The sequence below is a fragment of the Nelumbo lutea genome, chromosome 7, assembly GCF_056320005.1.
Source record: "Nelumbo lutea isolate HS-2025 chromosome 7, American lotus-T2T, whole genome shotgun sequence".
NCBI lineage: Eukaryota > Viridiplantae > Streptophyta > Magnoliopsida > Proteales > Nelumbonaceae > Nelumbo > Nelumbo lutea.
Genome location: NC_142690.1, coordinates 1,268,941 through 1,290,010, shown reverse-complemented (window position 1 = coordinate 1,290,010; position 21,070 = coordinate 1,268,941). Strand labels below are relative to the sequence as shown.

Sequence of the window (21,070 nt, the reverse complement as noted above, 5' to 3'; positions counted from 1 at the left end):
TGGAAATTTGTCATGGAAATATCAGAAGTATATGGACATTTTAATAAAACAGGATTCATGTAGCCAAAAAGAATGGCAAAACAGGACTCATTTTAATAGGCAATTATTGGAACTGGACATGGTGGCTCCACATGAGGAGAACTATAGACAGCTTTACAAGTACTAAGGTTGACTAAATCCCGTTTTTTTTTAATCAGTAAAAGAGAATTTTATTTAAAATAGGTTTAAGACAAAGTTTTACAACATGTAGAAGGGAATGTTGTTCCCAATTTAGTACATATTTCTGTCCCACATTATAGCGCAGCCCAAAACAATTGTTGCCTCGATGCCCCTTATTTGGCAAGAGAATCAGCTATAGCCCATTTGCACTCCTTCTGACCCATTTGAAATCAACTTCTACCTCCTTTGCAATCTTTTCCACTTCCCTAATCGCATGTTTGAAGGTCCATGGAGTAAGTCTATTGTTTGTAGTCCAAGAGATGACCACTCTTGAGTCCCCTTCCACCTCAATATGCCTAAGTCCTAGCTGCTTAGCTAAGCGTCAGCCCTTGTAGCAGTGCCAATAACTCAGCTTTTAGTGAATTGCAGTGCCAATCGGTCTTGAGAACAAAGCCAATATCCTCCTTTCAGAATTTCTGATTGCTCCTATACCTGATAGTCCTGGATTTCCAAGGGAGCTCCCATCAAAATTCAGTTTAATCCTGTTGCCTTCTAGAAATTTCCACTCCATCCTTATTTTCTCTTTCACTCTTGAAGACTGCTAATTCTGTCCAGGTTCTTAGAATGTTTGTGACTGAGAAATCTTGAAAGCTATGCAAGGATTTTACTCAATGAGCTACTTTAACCTTTATAGTATCTATCATTTCCTCCACTGTTCTACTTTTTTCCAAGAAAATTCTGTTGTTCCTTTCTTCAATACCACCCATAAAATTGCTGCGTTTGTAGCTCTCCACATTACCATCCCTCTTTTCTTTGGTTGGCTCAAGAAATCACAGTTGAAAAGGCCTGCTGCATCTTGAGGGGGAACCCACCTTCAACCAAAGAGAGCACAAAAGAACTCCCAAATGTGATGTGCAAGAGAACAAGATATTAATAAATGTGAAAGGGTCTCATCACCTTCCTTACAAAGGGAGCACATGTGAGGAGAAAGGGAAGCAAAAGGCCTTCTTCTCTGTAGCATATCACAAGTATTTACCTTGTCAAGGAAAATTTCCCAAAAGAAAGCTTGAATTTTTGGTGGGATAGGCTTACTCCAAATTTCTTTATAGGGAAATCCCCAATTGGGATGCTGGGCGGAATGAGAACACTGAAAAAAAAAAGAGCAAGTAAAGAGACCATTTGAAGAGCCTACCCGAATTCTAGAATCTTCCAAGGACAGGTCCAAGTGAACTTGTCCTAGTAGATCCAGCAAGGTTGACTAAATCCCTCAATTGTAGGAACTTAGTGGTGGAAGGGTACTCGTGATTGTGTGCTGGCTCTAAACAATAATGTCGGATCATGGGAATATAGGCACACTATGAAGGAGATAAAAGAACATTGAGATCAGCTAACAGCATGGTGGATGCCTTAGCAATACAAGGAACAATCAGAAATAATCTGTCTTGGGGTTTGACTCCCAGCGGGGGAGGTTGTAAACAGTGTTGGCAAGTGTTACCCCAAATTTGGGGTGTTTTTTTGAGAAAAAAGATAATCAGATTTCATTAAAAGAGACAAGGAGTACATGAGCAGATGTACTAAAAAAGGAAAGAGAACTTAAACAGCAGAAACACAAAATTACAAGGGGGGAAGCCTGTTGCTGTATAAATTTTCTAAATTTGCTCCAAATTTAGCTAATCCATCTGCAATATGATTCATCTCCCTCAGTATCCACATCAGATTAACATTCAAATTTTCCAAGGAGTCTCTTGCCTCTGACAGATAATGACTCAACCTCCACAGACCCCCCTCCTTGTCTTTCAGCCACTTGATGGTATTAGTTGAATCTCCAACTATGGATAATTTCTGAATGCCTAAACTTTTTATTATTCTGATACCTGTGAGTGCTGCCATCATTTCAGCCTTTGTTGAGTCTGTGACACCTATTGGGCCACTGAAAGCCCAACAGATCAATCCCTGTTCATCCCTCAAAATACCACCTATCCCAGCTTTACCCGGATTGCCTGCAGCACTTCCATCGAAGTTTAGAATCATCCCTACTTCAATATGTGGTATCTGTAATCTTTTGGTTGGTTGAGAGTGAGTTGGCAGAAGAAGGATCATTTGGATGTTTCTGTTAAGATCATTAAGAGAGAGGTCTTGAAACATCTCAGTGTTAGAAGCCCAAGAATTACAACTGAAGAAGATATCTGAAATTAATTCTTGTAGAGATCTGGTTTTGTTTTCAAATATGTGCTTATTTCCCTCCTCCCAAATTCCCCACAAAACTGCATGAACCACAGTTTGCCAATACACTTGCCTCTGCTGCTCAAGCCTGACTCATGCCATTGGTTGAGGAACTCCTGAATGTGCTTAGGAGAGACCCAACTATAACCAATCAGGTTTAAGAAATGCCACCAAATCTTTTGAGAAAAGCTGCAGTGAATGAGAAGATGATCTGCTGATTCCCCTTCTCTTAGGCAAAGCACACATGCACGAGGAGAAATATCAGGCCTTCCCCGGCTTTTCTTCTAAAGAAGATCACATGTGCTTATTCTCTGTAGACACGCTTCCCAAACAAAGAAGCAAACTCTTAGAGGAATATGACTGCTCCATACCTTCTTAAAAGGGAAAGAGAAGATCTGATCACCTGCAATTAGAGCCCTAAACATAGATTTGGAAGAGAACACACCATTTGGGTTAAGGGTCCAAATTCGGGTATCAATGGAATGAGGGGAGGTGTAGACTTCTTTTAAGGTGAGGAAGAGGTTTATGAGGTCTGAGATCTCAATCTCCTTTAAAGGTCTTCTCAGGTTCAGGGTCAAGTTAATATTAGCAGGTAAGGCTGGGATACAAGAGGAAATAGTTGAATCTTGGTCTCTGGAGAGATTGAAGATTCTAGGGAAAGATTCTGCTAGAGTGGTATCCCCCCACCAGAGATCTTTCCAGAATTTTATTTTATTTCCATTTCCCACTTTGAGTCTAATGAAAGGATGGAAAGAAGGGTGAGAAGAAGCTATACCTTTCCAAGGGTTTGAATTCTTTACCTGGTTCAACTGAAGATTACTGTCCGACCCGTTTACATTTGTTCCATATTTGCTAGAGATGACAGGGCATTTCAAATGCCCAACTCCCAATCCTCCCTCCTCCTTCAACTTACACACTTGGTCCCAACTTACCAAGTGGTTTCTGTTCTCCCCTCCATCCCAAAGGAAATTCCTTTGGATTTTCTCTAAGTAATTTCTCACTTTAGGAGGAATTTTGAAGACGGAAAGATAGTAAATTGGTAAGTTGGCTAGAGAGGCCTTTAGGAGAACCAGTCTACCCCCTTTTTATAGGTAGCATTTTTTCCATGACGCTAATTTCTTTTCATATTTCTCCACCACTGGTCCCCAGAAGTTTAGAGATCTTGGGTTGCCTCCCAGGGGCATTCCTAGATAGGTAATGGGGAGGCTTTCCACTTTACAATTCAGAACATCTTTGAAATTCTCTAGGAGGCTCTCTTCGACTGAATTTATGGGAATAATATTAGATTTGCTGAAATTAACCCTCAGCCCGGTAACTGATTCAAAGGCTTCGATCACCCTCTTCGCATTAGAAATATTTTTCGAGGATGCATCCAAGAATAGGATGATAATGTCTGCAAATTGTAAGTGAGAAACCTGGACCTTATCTCTTCCCACTTCAAAGCCTTTGACCAAACCTAGTACTTAGGCTTTGTCAAATAAAAAGTTGAAGATTTCCATCACTAAGGTAAAGAGGAGAGGAGAGAGTGGACAGCCTTGTCTAAGCCCTCGACTAGCCTTAAAGTAGCCCTTAGACTCTCCATTTAGAAGCACCGAAAACCAAGATGAGCCAATGCATCCTTTGATCCATTTGATCCATCTCCTGCTGAACCCTCTCAAACTCAAGCAGTCCAAGATACACTCCCAGTCAACTTTATCATAGGCCTTTTCAAGGTCTAGCTTGACCAGAACCCCTGGAATCCCACAAGCCTTTCTGTCTTCTACACATTCATTCGCAATTAAGATACTATCCACCATTTGTTTTCCTTTGGCAAAGGCAAACTGATTTGGAGAGATTAGATCTTGTAGCACTTCTTTCAGTCTTCTTGCTAGAACTGGCCAAAATTTTATACACACACACCCTACTAGGCTTATTTGCCTAAAGTCCTTCACTTCCAAAATTCCCCCTTTCTTTGGCAATAAGCACAGAAAGGTTGAATTTAAGCCTTTGTTTACTATGGCTGAGGAGTAGAACTCTCTAAAGAACATTAGGAGATCTTTCTTAACAATATCCCAACATTTTTGGAAGAAAAATAAAGGGAAACCATCTGGGCCAGGTGCCCTATCTCCATCCATGCTAAAAACTGCTTCTTTTATTTCCATCTCTTCGAAGCTTCTTTCCAACCAATCTTTCTTATCTACCGACAAAGTTGATCCCTCCCAATTGTTCAATCTGAAATTGCATAAGCTATCCTTAGAATAAAGGCTCTTAAAGTAGGAGAGGAAGACTTCAGTTATTTCTTTAGTATTTTCCACTTCTCTTTGGTTCACTCTAATTTTGGAAATGAAGTTTTTCCTTCTTCTCCCCGAGGCATACACATGGAAAAATCTGGTATAGTTGTCTCCTTTCAGCCACCTCACTCTAGATCTCTGCCTCCAGTAAATTTCCTCTTTTCGGACTAAGTCTTCCAAAGATTTACTCAGCTCGGCTCTTCTTCTTCTGCCTGAATCATCTAGAGTGCCTTTTTGCTCTTTTATATCTAATTCATCCAATTCCGTGAGTATCTTCCTTTTGTCTTCTTCACCAGCTTTAAACTGTTCTTTTCCCCAGGATTTCAACTTCCTCTTCAAGAATTTTAATTTCTGTAACAGTCTAAGACCAGCCCATCCCTCTACTTCACACTCCTCCCACCAGCCGGCTACCATCTCCTTAAAATCCTTGTTAAGGGTCCACCATTTTTCTAGTGTGAAAGGAGGCTTTCCTTTTAGGATTAGGTCTGTGGTTACCTATGAAAGTTGCACACAATTATTTTTCATTATTCTCAATAAATTTGTGAACTTTACCGATCAAAAAACTGGACAATGTAATAAGAGAGAAAAGAAAACAAAGGACAGACAGGGTCCTTTCATGTTGAATGCAACATAGGCCGGAGGAAATGAAGTAGTGAGTTCCTATTCTGGTCACAGATAGAAAATGGAGAAAGTAAGAGTAAGAGTGATAACAAAGAAAAAATAGCAAATGAAATAGAGATATATATCATGCTCTATTTTGCTCAGTCAATGAATAAGAGAGCCAAGATGGGGAAAAGGGAGTAAACGAGCAATACCTGGTTTACTAGGCAGATTGAGGAAAATCATGTTGAACAAAGGGATGACACCACTTGCATTGGATACTGTGATGTACTAGTTAAAGCCCTACTGCAGCTAGCACATTCGATAGGAATCAATCATCATCCTTGAAGACTTATTCTAGAAAGTAGGAAGCCTTACAACAGGTCACGATATGGCATAGTGATGGTACTTGGGATTTGGACTGAATTAGACATCAAGGGTGTTTTTGTTATTTTATAATTTTCTGTAGGGTCCAATAATAGGGTTTGATTGTCTATTTATGTTTAAAATTTCAGAGTCATTGTATAAGTAGGATTAGAGTTATTGAGTCTTCTTTGAATTGAAATAGGATATGACAGCTTAGTTTGAATTCTACTAGGATTATTGAGTCTAACAGTTTGACTCCCAGGTTTATTATGACTTTAGAGTCTATAAATATGTATGGACGTTTTACACAATGAGCAATGAAGTTTATTGAGTTTTCTTCAGCTTATGCTAACTATGGTGAGCAATTCCCATGCCCTAGAGTGATTCTAGGCACCCTGTCAGTGATTTCAGGTATTTTCTCTCTTCTTTCTCTCCCTATTTTCTCTCTTGTTCCTTCAAGAAGCCATTACAGCCATCGACAGCCATAAAATTCTGATCAAAGAAGACCATTCAACATTGGCTAGCAGTGGCAAGGTGCTCTTCTGGGAAGACTAAGACATCTACAAGACGGACTCCACCGTCTGAAGGTTCAAGGAAACTGAATTTTGAAGGGAGTAGTCGGGGCAATCCAGGGCTCTCTGGAGTGGGAGGGGTCTTGAGAAATGAGGCTGGAGATATTATACTGCTTTATTCAGGTCCTTTGGGATTTGGGGATTCAGTCAGAGAAGAACTATTAGCAGCCATACAAGGAGTGCAACTCGCAAATCAGTTAGGAGTAGGACAGCTTGTTATAGAAGGGGACTCCAAGGTGGTGGTGGGGTGGTTGCAGAACCCTGAGGAAACTATATGGTGCTATAGAAATTAAGTCAAAAAATTTAAGTGGCTGACAAGGAATATATCTGTTAGTATACAATGGGTAGGGAGATCAGCAAATGCTTTGGCTAATGGCTTAGCTAAGCAAGGGACAAATAGGGAAGTTTTGTTTTGGGCTCAGGCGCTCAGCTGTAATGTTCATCTTTTCCTTTCCCTTTTAAGTTTCTTTGTAATCAGTTTAGAGAGGCTGCAGCTTGTGCCTCTCCACGGGCTGCTGTATGAGATATTTTTCTTTTGAAGTAATAAAACTATCCTTATTCATCAAAAAAAAAAAAAGAACATTCAACATTCTCTAAGGACTAGAACTGTGCTGGTCCTACATCACTCTCCTATTGTTGTCTTGCTAGTTTTCCTGCTGCACTTCGATGTGGTTGTTTAGTTCTTGTTTGCTCAGTTTCTGGTAAGGACTAATGAATGATAGTGAGACTTTCTTGCCTGAAAGCCATTCAATGATTCTTTGAATTGAAAATATTCTTTCATAGTGTCTCTTAACCTCTTGTTATCTTATTTATCTGGTATGAGATGGTGTGCTACACTTCAAAATTGGTACAACTCCACATAGAAACACCAAGGCAAAGCACCCCCCCATCCCAAAAGAAAAAAAAACAGAAAAGAAAACGTTGCTTAGGTGCCTTGATAATTGTGCACCAAAACTGCCAAGATAGTCTGGACAGTGAATAGATAAACATTCCAAGGTTTTCTTGGGATGCGGATAAACTATGACAGGCTCATTAAGGGTTAATGACAAATGAGACAGTCATGGTGGGTAAGCTGTGGTGGTAAGGTCTGTTCAGACCAGTCTAATTATATTGAGTTCGTTATGGGTTTTTGCCTGAAGTTATTCCAAGTCACTCTTCCTGAAGTTATCCACTTGGTATTTCCTGACTTAGAAAAAGTATATTTATAAATTCCCTAGAAAAGGAACCATTGCATGGTATACTGATGAAATCTTGGGCTGACAAACATGAGAACGTGGCTTCAAGTCTGTGAGTGTCCACTATGTGCTAAAAAATGCAAAAAGATTAGGTCCATATCCAGTTTTACTAGGTGAGATTTCCTGAAATAAAAAAATCGTGCAAACATCCTGAGAGGGCATGGCATCCTACTGCACATTGGGAATATCTCCCATACTAGTATGCTAAATTCAGATTTGGATTTTGTCCTCACAACACTTAAGCCGTGAATTGGAAGCATCTTCCCATGAATGAAAACGTGCAAGTACGGAGATGTTCCCAATGCAGGGATGCAGTTGTTGTGAGGATGAAATGCAATCTCGCTAAATTCATGGGTAGATATTCCCGATGTGCGGCAGGATATCATGCTCTCAGGGTATTTGTATGATTTTTGCTTTCAGGTGATCCAGGCTCCAGCTTTACCTCTCCTAGAATTGCGTATAGCTGGGACCAACATTGGGTAATGGCCTTTGTGAGATCCCTAGAGAAGTGATTAGGTGAGCTTTGCAAAAGAAAGGAGCTTCAGTTAGGTTTATAATATCATCAAGGGTTCAGTGTGAGAATGCAGGAAGAGGAGAGTAAGAGGATTTCTAATTACAACAGTGAGGATCAGTACTTAGTTCATATATTTTTGCCTTAAGTTATGGATAAACTGACTAAACTTTTACAAGACTACAAAGGGTTCCCTGGGGTATGTAATTTGCTTGTGATAGGGTATTGATTCATAAGGTTAAAGATTGGTGAATACAAAGCTTAAACAAGGGATAGATGATCTAGAATAAATATTTCTAGTATATGTTAGACTATGGCAGATTAAATGTATTTCTTATTTTATCAGCAACAGAAATTTACTTCCATTAAAAGAGTTTTAAACCATTACATAGAGGTCTTGGACCTAATCTGTATCCCATTCTTTTGTATAGAATCCATTACAATCCTGCCCAGAAAAATTGCTTCCTATAAGCCCGTTGTTTTGCTAGGAATCAGCCGACCCATTTGCCATTCTTCTCTGTTTTTTTTTTTTATCAATATTTCCATTCTTCTCAGTTGTCACCCATCTGAATGCAGCTTCCACTTCTAATGCCAAGCTTCTTATCTCCCTAACAGTTTGCCTATACATTCAGGCGCCCAGATTATTGCAACTCATCCATGCTATAACTAGCTTTGAGTCTCCTTCATTCCTTCGACCTCCACCTGTTTCATTCCCAGCTGCTTCTACTGTCAGCCCTTGTAACAGAGATAGAGCTCTGTGTTATGATTAAATGCATTTCTGTTTTAGTTGAAAATATTAGTAAAAGTGGCGGTACAATGCCAGTATGGGAAGAAAGGAATGCCAGAATCTTCCAAGAAAAACTTAAAGCAGTCAAACCTTAAAGGACTGCATTTTGTCCAGGTCTTTACATTGGTTAAAGACTCTAGAATTATTTAACCATTTTACTTTTGCTGATTGTTGGAAGGATTGGAAGTTGGTAGCAAGCTGTTCCTCCTACAAGGGAAGGGCAGTGACTAGCTGGGTCCCCCCTCCTCTTGGTTCTTTGAAGCTGAATTTTGATGGGAGTAGCCAGGGTAACCTGGGTCCCTCTGGGATGGGAGGTGTACTGAGGAATGAGGCTGGAGAGGTTGTCTTAATCTACTCTGGCCCTTTAGGAGTTGGGAACTCTATCCGGGCAGAACTGCTAGCTGCAATACAAGGAATACTTCTTGCAAAAGAAGTGGGTATGGAGCAGCTTCTGATTGAAGGAGTGGACTGGTTAAATAATCCAGAGGATGTCACTTGGGGCTGCAAAAATGAGTTAAAGAAATTCAAATGGCTGACAAGAAATATGTCTAAAACAGTACAAAGGGTTGGGAGATCAGCTAATGCTTTTGCTGATGTCTTGGCAAAACAAGGGATAAATAGGGAAACATTGTTCTGGGCACAATTGTAACTATTGTTTTAATTTCAACATTCATGTTTTCTCTGTTGTAGTTTGTGTATTTGCTGTTTGTAGAGGCTGCTTCTCGTGCCTCTAAGGGGATCTTCTTGTATCTATTCATTATTTTAATGGAATTGATGTTATTTATCAAAAAAAAAAAAACAGTGGTGGTTCAATTATGGTTGATGATTAAGGGATACCCAAAATAACTACTTATGGTATCCTGGATCAATAATAGATTGGAAAAGGGTGGTTGAAGGGGAGAGGTGTAACTGGTATGCTATATGACCAGCATATATTAATGATATTAAGAGAAAAAATCTTAAGACAGTTTTAAGACCAGCATTGTTATATGAATCGGAATACTAAGCAATCAATAAACATGCAGTGACAAGACTATCAAGGACATAATGATGAAGAAACTAAATAGATTGGAGAAGGGTGGTTGAAGGGGAGAGGTGTAACTGGTATGCTATATGACCAGCATATATCAATGAGATTAAGATAAAACTTCTTTAAGACAGTTTTAAGACCAGCATTGCTATATGAATCAGAATACTAAGCAATCAAGAAACATGAAGTGGCAAGACTATCAAGGACATAATCAGAAAGGAGTGCATTAGAAAGGACTTCTGTGTAACTTAAATTAGTGACAGGAAGAGGGAAGGTCAACTGATCAGAAAATGAGAATAGCTGAGATATGAATGTTGAGATGGTTGAGTGGAAAGACTAGAAAGGATGGAATCAGAAATGAACAGAATAGGACTGAGGGCTAGCTCCAATTAGTGACAAGATGAGGGAAAATCAACTGAAAATGGTTTTGTAATGTGCATAGATGATCAGTGAGGAGTGACTTTGTGCAAGAACAATGGTAAGACCAAAGAAAATGTGGTCTGAAATAGTAACAAATGATTTAAGGACACATAATTTGAAAGAAAACACGGTTCTTGAATGGTGGATAGGCTCTGTGTAGTTGACCACAAATAATTGGGATTAAGGCTAAGTTGAATTCTTTAGAGTCTTGGTGTTTTTCTAAGAGTTCACAAAGCTTTGGGGCTTTAGAATACCAATTTTATCTTTGTAATAGAAATCATAATTTTTATTTGTGTGCTTTGGTACCATTCTACTGACTCTCAGATTCCCTCTGGTGGTGTGAACTTCATCAAGTCTAAGTACTAATCAGTTTCTGTTCGAAATTCTCAATTAAGAACAGATACTGGACTTTCCAAATCAGCTTTAGTTATGTACTAGATTCTTGAATAATATGGATTAATCCTCGAGTCCTAAAAGAAGTTAGATAAATTTGTTGACCCAGGAGAATCCTAATTATTTAGAATTCAAATGCTTTAATTCCTTTCCAATGTGTCCCTATTGAATTTTATTATGTTTGTCTTCTCTACCTCTTCAAGTCAGAATAGTATATGTTCATGAACCATCATCAATAGAAATTTTGGGTATTCCTTTTGCAGTCTGCACCGTTTCATTTCTTGCTCTTATTCTGCTTGAGCGTGGCATCTCTTTCAGCAGTCTTGTGTTTGGACTTTGAATAAAAAAACTCTAGTAGTTTATTATCCCACCAATCTCATATCTTCTTGATTAAATCAGGTAATCTATGTGGTGTGCCCCTACCCTGAACCTATTGCAGTTCTACAGACTGTGGTTGAGTCTTCTGCTGCCATTGGATCAATCATTCACGCATCAGATAAAGAGAGGAGATCAATGCTGCACACTCAGGTTGGGAAGGCTCTAAGTTGTTCAACAGCTGTGGATGAAGCATCAACATCAAATGTTCCAACAATTTCAGGGTTCAGTATTCCTAAATTGGTTCTGCAGATTATTACTGTTGATGCCATTTTCAGGGTTACTAGTCCAGCCCTTCATGAGCTTGTCCTTCTTAAGGAGATTGCATTCACTGTTTACAACAAGGCTCGCCGGATATCTCGGGTATCATGTAGTGATCTAGGACAGTCATTGGGCATCTCTGGTAGACCCCAGTCAACATTGATGCATATTGCTTCTCCTGTTCCCGGGATGTGGAAGGACTCTGTTACTCGAATTACAGGACCATCCCTTCCAAGAGATAATGAACTCGATTCTGGGTTAAGGCCTGGTACTTGGGATAATTCTTGGCAAACATCAAGGACTGGTGGAATAAACTGTGACCCAAACAGATCTGGGGATATTCTTCTTCAGGATGATACTCGATACTTGTTTGAACCTCTATTTATCCTTGCTGAACCTGGCTCTGTAGAGCATGGAATTTCACCAACAATGTCTGGTAGTGTGGCCTTGGAATCCTCAAGGCCTGCTGATGATAATGGTGGTGGTAGCTTTATGCAAAACACAAGTTCATTGGGAAGTTCTGATATTGGATCAGGCTCTCTGCTTGATGGATCAGATCCTGGTGTTCTTGGGTCTAGCTATCAAAAGGCACCAAGCCTTCATTGCTGTTATGGATGGACTGAGGACTGGCGTTGGCTAATTAGCATCTGGACTGATTCAAGAGGAGAGTTGCTTGATAGCCATATATTCCCTTTTGGTGGCATAAGCAGTAGACAGGACACAAAGGGATTACAATGCCTTTTTGTTCAAGTTCTGCAACAAGGTTGCCAGATACTATCTTGTTCTCCCCCTGAGATAGCTCCTGCAAAGACCCGAGATATTGTGATAACTCGAATTGGATGTTTCTATGAGCTTGAATGCCAAGGTATTACAAGTTGCTTATTTTCTTATGTGCATGTTTCTCGTGTCTGTGTGTGTTGCACGTTTCAATTTGTATTTATGTGTTATGGGTTGTTCAAGTACTTGCCTACTAACACTCTTCTGTTAATGCTTCTGAATAAAACCATTTGATATTATAAACAGAATGGCAGAAAGCCATTTACACAGTTGGTGGAAATGAAGTAAAAAAGTGGCTACAACTACGAGGATCTGTATCTGATGGAATTCCTGGGAGCAGTAATGGGACTTCGTTGCAGCAACAGGAGATGGGTTTGATTCAAGAGAGAGCCTTACCTTCCTCTCCAAGCCCTTCTTTGTATAGCCCTCATACAAAATCTTCTGGCTTTATTAAAGGTGGCATAGTTCAAAACAGTACAAGAAAGCAGCTTATGGGTGGGCAAACAACAGTTGACAGCTCAAGGGGGCTCTTTCAGTGGGTGCAGAGTATCAGTTTAATTGGAGTTTGCATTGATCACTCCCTTCAACTAGCCTTTCAACCTGATGCACCCTTCCCTGGTAAGTTGTCCAACGTTCATGTTTTGACCTTGAATCCTTCCGTTTGCAGATAAATGCTTAACTAGACATTTATGTCCATAACGAACTCCACCTTTTCATGTACATTTTTTCTAGGTAGCAGAAATAATCCTTCTCATCTACCTATCTTCTCTATCTGTAGGCATATAAAGCTAGAATTCCAACTTTTTTCATGGTAAATGATTTATCTTAGATGTAGTAAATGCACCGAATCAGACTTTTTTTTATTAGGCCATGATGGTTATTTAAATTATATATTTGGGTACTTTTTTTTTTTGTTTGCTTAATGCCTATGCATCTTTCAACCTTTGTATGGGTTGCCATCATCCAGATGCTACTCCATTGTTCTATTAATTGGCTAACCATTCATCAGGGGAAAAAATTAGTGGATGGGTTGTGGCTTTACCATTAAAGAAAATCTTTGGTGGATAATTAGAAATTGTAATGATGTAATCCCATTTGGCTGATTTTGGAGATTTCACCCACTCTGTAGCTGTAGTAATTCTGGATAAAAAAACATCATGGAAAGCATATTACAGTTCTGACATGTTTTTAGCACACTGCATTGTTGAATATTAATGTGTGGTGTTAATAACAAAAATCCTGCAGGGGGAGGAACCCAAGGAGGCAGTGGAAATGCCCCATCCGTCTATCTGGAAGGTTTCAGCTCCATTAAGTCTGTTGGTTCTGTATCTGCATCCTACATTATTACCCCATCACCCAGTATGCGCTTCCTCCTTCCAATGCCATTGCAGCTTCCTACATGCCTAACTGCTGAATCCCCACCTCTTGCCCATCTCTTACATAGCAAGGGATCTGCTATTCCTCTACGTACTGGGTTTGTGGTGTCAAAAGCAGCTTCCTCCATAAGAAAGGACTCCAGGAGCAATGCCAAAGAAGAATGGCCTTCAGTCCTTTCAGTCAGTCTTGTTGACTACTATGGAACCAGCAACATTACCCAGGAGAAGATTGTAAGAGGGAGTGGAACACAGGCCAGAACTATTGATAATAAAGATGGTGAATTAGAGACTCATTTGATTCTCGAGTCTGTTGCAGCAGAGCTCCATTCTCTATCTTGGATGACAGTGAGCCCAGCATACTTGGAAAGACGCACTGCATTGCCCTTTCACTGTGACATGCTTTTAAGGCTAAGAAGGCTACTCCATTATGCTGACAAGGAGCTCACTCAGCAGCGTGAAACCTTACAAGTGTAGAAAAGTAGGCAGAAAATTGGTAGTTACACAGTTAACTTGCTTCTTCTTACTGGCTGCTGTGAATTACATGATATCTTGCGTTCCTGTTGATATATGCTGACTTGGCAATGCCAGCCATGAAGATGAGCACAAAATGAGAGAAATGCAGGACATGCCTATCAGGCCTGCATTGATGTACATCTTCTGTACTAATTGTAACATGCAATTTGTATGTGTAAGTTTAATGCTTCCAAATTTAGGTCTTCTCAGTAATTTCAAATCATCTGACTTTTTCTTTTCTACTCGGTTACAGGACAACACGTTGGCCCTAGGGTTCATGAGGTTCTCCACCATGTGCGATATAACTACTAGATACTCCATATCCATGATTTGATAAAAAAAACGTCCATATAGTTAAATTATGAGCCCTTAAAACATTTCTGATGCATGTTCTTTTTGGTCTACCCATGGCTTTAGTATCTAATTGTAATAATAATATGTTACTTTGTACAGGTGCTGCAGATGGTTGTGATCAGCACATAAGACAATATATACACGAACAGTGTCCTATAAATTCATATAAATATATGCTTAATTTATAGAAAAATATTATTGTTTATGCAGAGATGATTGTTTTAAACTAATATTTATTTAAAATTAATAATGTATAATGTAATGTATTATATACAAATGTTGAGCTTATTGCAAATTATTGTGTGCACAATTGAATAAAGCAGATTATAATTAATAATTTTTACGAGGGAACTGATACCCCAGAAAATAAAGTGTAACTTAATATGGAAGATATTTATCTGTTACCCATTTCCACGAGTTTTAATGTATAATTTTTATATTTTTGGACTTAAAAAAAATGAAACTTTAATATAAAATTGTATTTAAATGTATGGAATAATGAAAATGAAGAACCCTCCAATATGAAAGATGATGTTAGTTTTTATTTCTAATTAAAGCGTAGCATATTTTATGTAATTTAATTGCTAGAAATAAAAGTAGCCAACAAAAATTAAGAAATGAAACGAAAACAAATGTTAGAATCATAATTTTATTGTATCGTTAAAGGAGATAAGCGGAACATATCAGATTCGGGCAATCCATTTCCACCTTAATCCTCCGAGGGTTCTATTAACATCTAAGCAATCGTTGGTGGCAGCGGCAACGCCTTGGCATGGGACTTTCAACATAGTTTGATGCCATTCAGATTTTGGTGTTCATCTCTTTCATGTGAGATCAGATGTGAGTCAGTCAATACTTTGAACTTTTGTTGTAGAAGACCCATAATCATTGTCATTCACATGCTTTGCTAGGGCCTATATAGGACCGACCAACTATTAAACTTTCCTGATTAAATCCAGTCCACTGAAGTGAGTTTACATTTGACTGGTCATACTACCCACAAAATACTGGACCTACTTGAAGAGTCTTTAGTGTCTTACCACCATTATTAGACCTCATGAGCTGTACAGAATCATAATTTTTGACATTCATCGGCGGCAGCTTGTGTCTTTGATTGAAAGAATGATAAAATAACAAAAGGAAGCAGACAAGGTAACGTGCGTTTCACTAATGACTAGGCCCACCCATGACCCAGCCTTTCGCATCTTTTACAGAGCACTCACATATGGACAAACGTACGTTGCTCAACTACCCTGCCTGGAGAGTACTAGTACTAGTAAAGACGATACTTTTCAGAATCAGAGTCCCCATGTGCATCCGCATCCTTTCCAAATCCTCATTAACGAGAACGACGAGACAGCCATGCGTGTCCCCCCTCCCCCTCCTGGCTTTTGGTTTGACTGGCCTCAAAAACTTTTGGGTTTGCCACATCATACATATCTCCATCGTCAATTCCGCTTATTGATAGCAGTAGCGAGTGATTGTGAACTAACTCTTCAAAGAAATATCGCAACTTTGTTTTCTAAAGCTGTCGTCAAGGTCGCTTAAGCCTGAAGAGTTGATACATCCTCTTTCTAATAATTGCTGGAAAAAGCAAGCACCCCAGTCCAACCAGGTTAACTTTGGCCGTTGGGGCCCCTGTGCAGTTCATCTATTCACGCCCGTGCTTTAAAATATAATTATTTATTTATCCATTCTCATGATAACGTGGTATTTTCAGAAATTCTCGGCCCCAACAGCACAGGTTTTTCCAGCCCAACCCATCCAGCCAATGAATTGACGACAGCAAGACCAGATAGAATGAGTGGCTCAGGCTGTATTGTATTGTATTTTGTATTTGGGGCCTTTCGTCGAGCACGTTGTGGGTCCCTATTCTGTACTGTCGCCTGACAATTATACACATTTGGGTTGGCTGGCTGCTGACCTTTTCTTTTCATTCGTCTTTCAAATTTCAATAATGGCGAGATAGATGCCTTTTATTGAACAGATTCCCATAGATGCCAAAGCAAACACAGCTCATGCCCTCATGGCACGGCAGTCCTGTCCCAGAGGAGATGACAAACCCATCCGTCCATCACCGTTCGAATTTCAAACGAACGTGGGTTCTTCAGCCAGGCCTCATCAATCAAAGATGCAGACCATGAGAGGCCAATGTCATGAGGTAGCCCATCCCTCTCAAATTCTCACTGTAACACACCTAGACAAAAAACACAATGCGTGTTGCTTCATCTAAATGGGAACGAACCGAAGATGTGAGTGAATGGGCATCCGCCACGAAGATCAGATTTGAAACGATACAATATAACTTGAAAAGAAAGTGGAAATTTTATTTCTACAAATGGGATCAAAAGAAAGATGATAATACAAGTGGAGATTAATCAATCAATCAATCGTTAACACCACTTGTTTGTGATACAAGAAAGCATCCTCTCTCTCTCTCTCTCGCTCGCTTCGTCTCTCTCTCTCTCGCTTTCTCTCATTCCTTCTTTTTTATCACACTTTATTGTGCTCAACCACTGAAAAAATTACATATACAACAGGATAGAGGATACATCAAGCACACACACGCAAACAAATCCGGTATAATTAATTAATAAATAAATGACAATAATAACAATAATAATAAAAAAAAAAAGAAAAGGATGGTCAAGATCAAGAAAGAATGCTCAAGCTCCATGCTCCTCCAGTCCTCTCCAGATGGAGATGCAGATCCCTAGCCCTAACCATTGAGAGCAAGCGAGAATAATAGAAAAATGAGAGTGAAATCCATCCATCCATCCATCCTGGATCTACATCAAAGGAGAGAATGAATGGGGGGAGGGGGGAGATTAATGGAGCAAGCCGACGGCGAGAGCCATTAAAGAAGCGAGAACGGTGGGGGCGAAGACGGAGGCATCCGAGGTGGGGCTTGGAGCAGGAGCGTCAGCAGCTGACACAGTTTGGACGGCCGAGATGGCCATGATCATGAGCACTGCGGCGACCAAAACTCTCATCTTCAATGCCTCCATTTTTCTCTTTCGGTACCGAAGAACGATAAGGTAGGGGGGAGGAAAGAGAAGAAGAGGCTCTACGATTCCTCGAACAGTGAATAAAGTGTCGAGAGGAATTGTAGAGGCAGAGAGATTGGGGTTTGCAGGGAGAGGGCAATTGACATTTATATCGGAGGGTTTTGCCTTTTGCGGGCAACTTGCCCGAGGTGACCGTGTGAACCACCTCTCTCTCTCTCTCTCTCTCATCAGCTCACTCCAATCGGGGTTGTTGACATTGACAGAGTGTCTGCCATGAGGTGCCATACAGCTGTCGCTTGTCGTTTGTGGGTCCCCGCCTTTTTCTATTTTCTTAAACTAACCTTTTGTATGTTTTAGGATCATTTACTTAGACACCCTTATCTTTCATATATTTACTAAAGTCTACTCTCTAAACTGATTAATACTATTATTAAAAATCTAAAACACCCCTACACTACATATTTCTCTTTACTAGTAGTCGAGTCGAGTGAGCGTTCTAACTTGTAACGAGTGGAGATGTGAAAGAAAATGGGATAAGGCATTTCAATAAGATTTGTTCGTTTACTCTGAAATTTGACATTTTAAAGTATAATAATTATATTAAGAGGTATATTAGTATTGATTTTTAATTTTTTTTTTTTTGAATTCTGAATGTAAAGAAAGTTATTCTGAATTCTGAAAATGATCAAATATTCATTTTAACACACTAGAGAATTTTTGTTTGTTTTTTTTGGAGTATCCTTGGAAAATAAAATATTGTATGATTATACTTTAAGAGATAAGAGAAAACGAACAACCATTGATTCCTCTTACAAGATAAGAGTTAAGAGGAAACTAAGAGGCTCTTAATTTTTATCCGCGTTTCATAACATTGTTCATTTGATTTACAATTAGAACCAAAATTGGAATTATAGTCAAAATCTCTTAGGCTCAATTTAAAAAGAGTATAAATGCAAATATGTACGGTACAGATATATAAAAAATAATACAAAATATAAGGTTTTAAATTCTACGTATTTGCATTTATACTCTTTCCAAAATGAGCCTTATAATAAAAAATAGGTATGATTTAATTCCACAATTTATTTGGTTTAGACATGAATTAAAATCAAAATTGAAATAAGTTGGATGGAATGACTATTCCCTTAATCCAGCACTTAAAATTCCAATTTCATTTCAGGGTGATGTGGCATATCACTTTGGCACGAAATAATTAAGTTGTTCAACATGATTGTGCAAATATGTTCTAAAGTTGGCCGAGTAGTTGAGCAAGCTTTGAAAATTTTCATCGGATAAGACATTCCTAACCAACTGTTTGATTAAATGCTGCTGTTATATATTTTAAATAATTTGCAAGGAAACGTGCTAATTCAGTTTTCAAACTTTGATGACTAGGGATCTCTCTACCCATACCCAATTGGTTTCTATTATTCATATTATCATACACATCTCAGTTTTTGATAAATCAGACATTCTCCTAATTAATATAAAATAGAAAACTTACTCAAACTACAAAAAAATATAGAAAACATATTTAAATTCATCTCATACCATTCTCACCTAATAAAGAGCTATAGTTTAAATTGATGATAAGTAACTGTAAATGGGCTAATGGGCTTGTTCCATTCTCACCTAATAAAGATAAAAGACAAAAACATAGAAAACATATTTAAATTCATCTCATACCATTTCTATGTTAGATAATGCTATACTTTCACGCCAAGATAAGATGAATGAATAGACTTATTCAACCTCTTGTCCATTCTCTCTCTCTCTCTCTCTCATAAGCTTATGTCTCGTAATACAACTTAAGCGGGAACAGTATGTTATGGATATAAAATCCTTGTAGGGCTTTAAATGCATCCCATGATTTGGTGAAGAAATATCGTCTTTCTGGAAACTTAAAAATCTGTAGCCAAAAACTTGGTACAGCTGTCCAAGGGAAAATGATCATTTCTGTATTTTTTTTTTCAAAGTTGTGCTTGATGGCGAGGACAATGAAAGAAAGGAAAGGAAAGTCTAAACGAAAATGACTTTCTTTAATTTGGATGAAAAGAGAAGCCAAAACGGAAAAAAAAAAACAAGAAAATGACTTTCTTTAATTTGGATGAAAAGAGAAGCCAAAACGGAAAAAAAAAACAAGAAAATGACTTTCTTCAATTTGGATGACAAAAGAAACAAAAAGATAAAAGCATGTTAAGACAAAAATAGGTAAATAAATTTACTCTTTGATCACTTTTATTTTCTATTGAAAAGGGTAAATAAAGCAAGGGAAGGAAATGAAGAGTGAAAACAATGGTCCCACTTTCTCTAAAATGAAATCTATACTAATTTAAAAGTATGAATAGCAAGGCAATGTGCATAATGCCCTTGGAATATATAGATCTTGAAAAGTTACTCAAAAAAAAAAAAAGATAATTTCAATCAGATATCAGAGTGTAAAGTTATGACTTTCAAAAGTTGGCACATAATTAAGTGTGCAACTTGCAACTTGGTTATTGGGTTGAACATGTCAATGGTTGAACCACCCAAATTAGTTGATTTTTAACAAAGGGGTTCAACTGGTTGAACCAAACCTAGAATCAAGGCTAAGTGACGGTTCAATCGAGTAGGTCAACAACAAGTTGAAAACATTGATTATAAATAAGAAATGTTTTTATTAATGATGGAAATGAAATGTAAAATTTAAAACCAATTAGAAGTAAAATTATTTTCCTATTATCTCTCATTAAATCTCATATCTAAGGTATGTTCTATTATTAAATTCTATATTTAAGATATATTTTTCTCATCATTAAATTTTACTAATAAAACCCACAACATTAATTTTAACAATATAAAAATAAATATTTTGAAAAATAATTTGGAAACAAAACCATTTTCTTCCCTCTTGGTGGTGGGTAAGCAATTTAACCATTTGGGGTCAAATATGTTAATAACTAATGTCATAATTAAATAATAAAAAATTAAAATATATAATACAAAAATATAAAAAGAACTGGGCATGCCATTAATATTGAATTTTCATTATGCTGAAATGACGTCATAGTCAAATAATAAAATTTTAAAAAATAGAAAATGCAAAAAATCACAAAAATAAATATTATACATAAGACATAATTTTATCAATAATGGAAATGTAATACAAAATTTAATGTCAACCTATAAATCAAACTATTTTTCTTTTTAGATTGTGAGTTTGCGATTTGGTTCAAATGGATTAATCGATGATATCATAGTTAAATAATAAATATTTAAAAAATAATAAAAAAGTACAAGTAATCAAAAGAATATATAGAAAATTATATACTGATTATGTTAAACAAAAATTAAGTGTGATAAGTAAAAATTATGTATATTATGTAGATGAAATGCATAATTTAAAACTGATCCAAAAGCAAAGCTATTTTCTTATTTAAATAGTGTGTTAATGATCCAACTTTTCAAAGAAATTCATGATGTCATAATTGAATAATACATGTTTAAAAAAAGATAGAACACAAAAGATAAAAAAGTATAGAGTTTTTTCAAAGACATTTCAGAACATTTTTAATATTATATAATCATCATATTAAATAAAAATAATAAGACAGAAATAGAATACAAAATTTAGCAGATGGTGGTGGTGGTGGTGGTGGTAGTAATAATCATAATTGTTATTGTAATTCAAAATTTCTACAAGTGGATATTTAGTAAAAGTATTTAAGTTTATTTTAACCATAATATTATTTTTATTAATTTTCAATCTCTATCCTAGCTATGATATATCTAAAATTAAAGTAATTAATATGAAAAAATATTCATGCGTGCAACGCACGTGCTTAATTACTAATAATTAAA

At 37.6% G+C, this 21,070-nt stretch overlaps 1 protein-coding gene across 3 annotated transcripts in view; it reads left to right on the top strand.

The window, feature by feature from the left end:
- GCT (RNA polymerase II transcription mediator) overlaps positions 1-14,091 on the top strand; it is a 47,910-nt gene extending 33,819 nt beyond the window's left edge. For all 3 annotated transcript variants that reach the window (XM_088953531.1, XM_088953532.1, XM_088953533.1), the window contains 3 exons: positions 10,966-12,067; positions 12,226-12,597; positions 13,225-14,091. In XM_088953531.1, coding sequence (XP_088809657.1) covers positions 10,966-12,067; positions 12,226-12,597; positions 13,225-13,829 — 2,079 coding nt within the window. In that variant the 3' untranslated portion in view covers positions 13,830-14,091. The remainder of the gene's footprint in view (positions 1-10,965; positions 12,068-12,225; positions 12,598-13,224) is intronic.
- Positions 14,092-21,070: the final 6,979 nt, after the last annotated feature.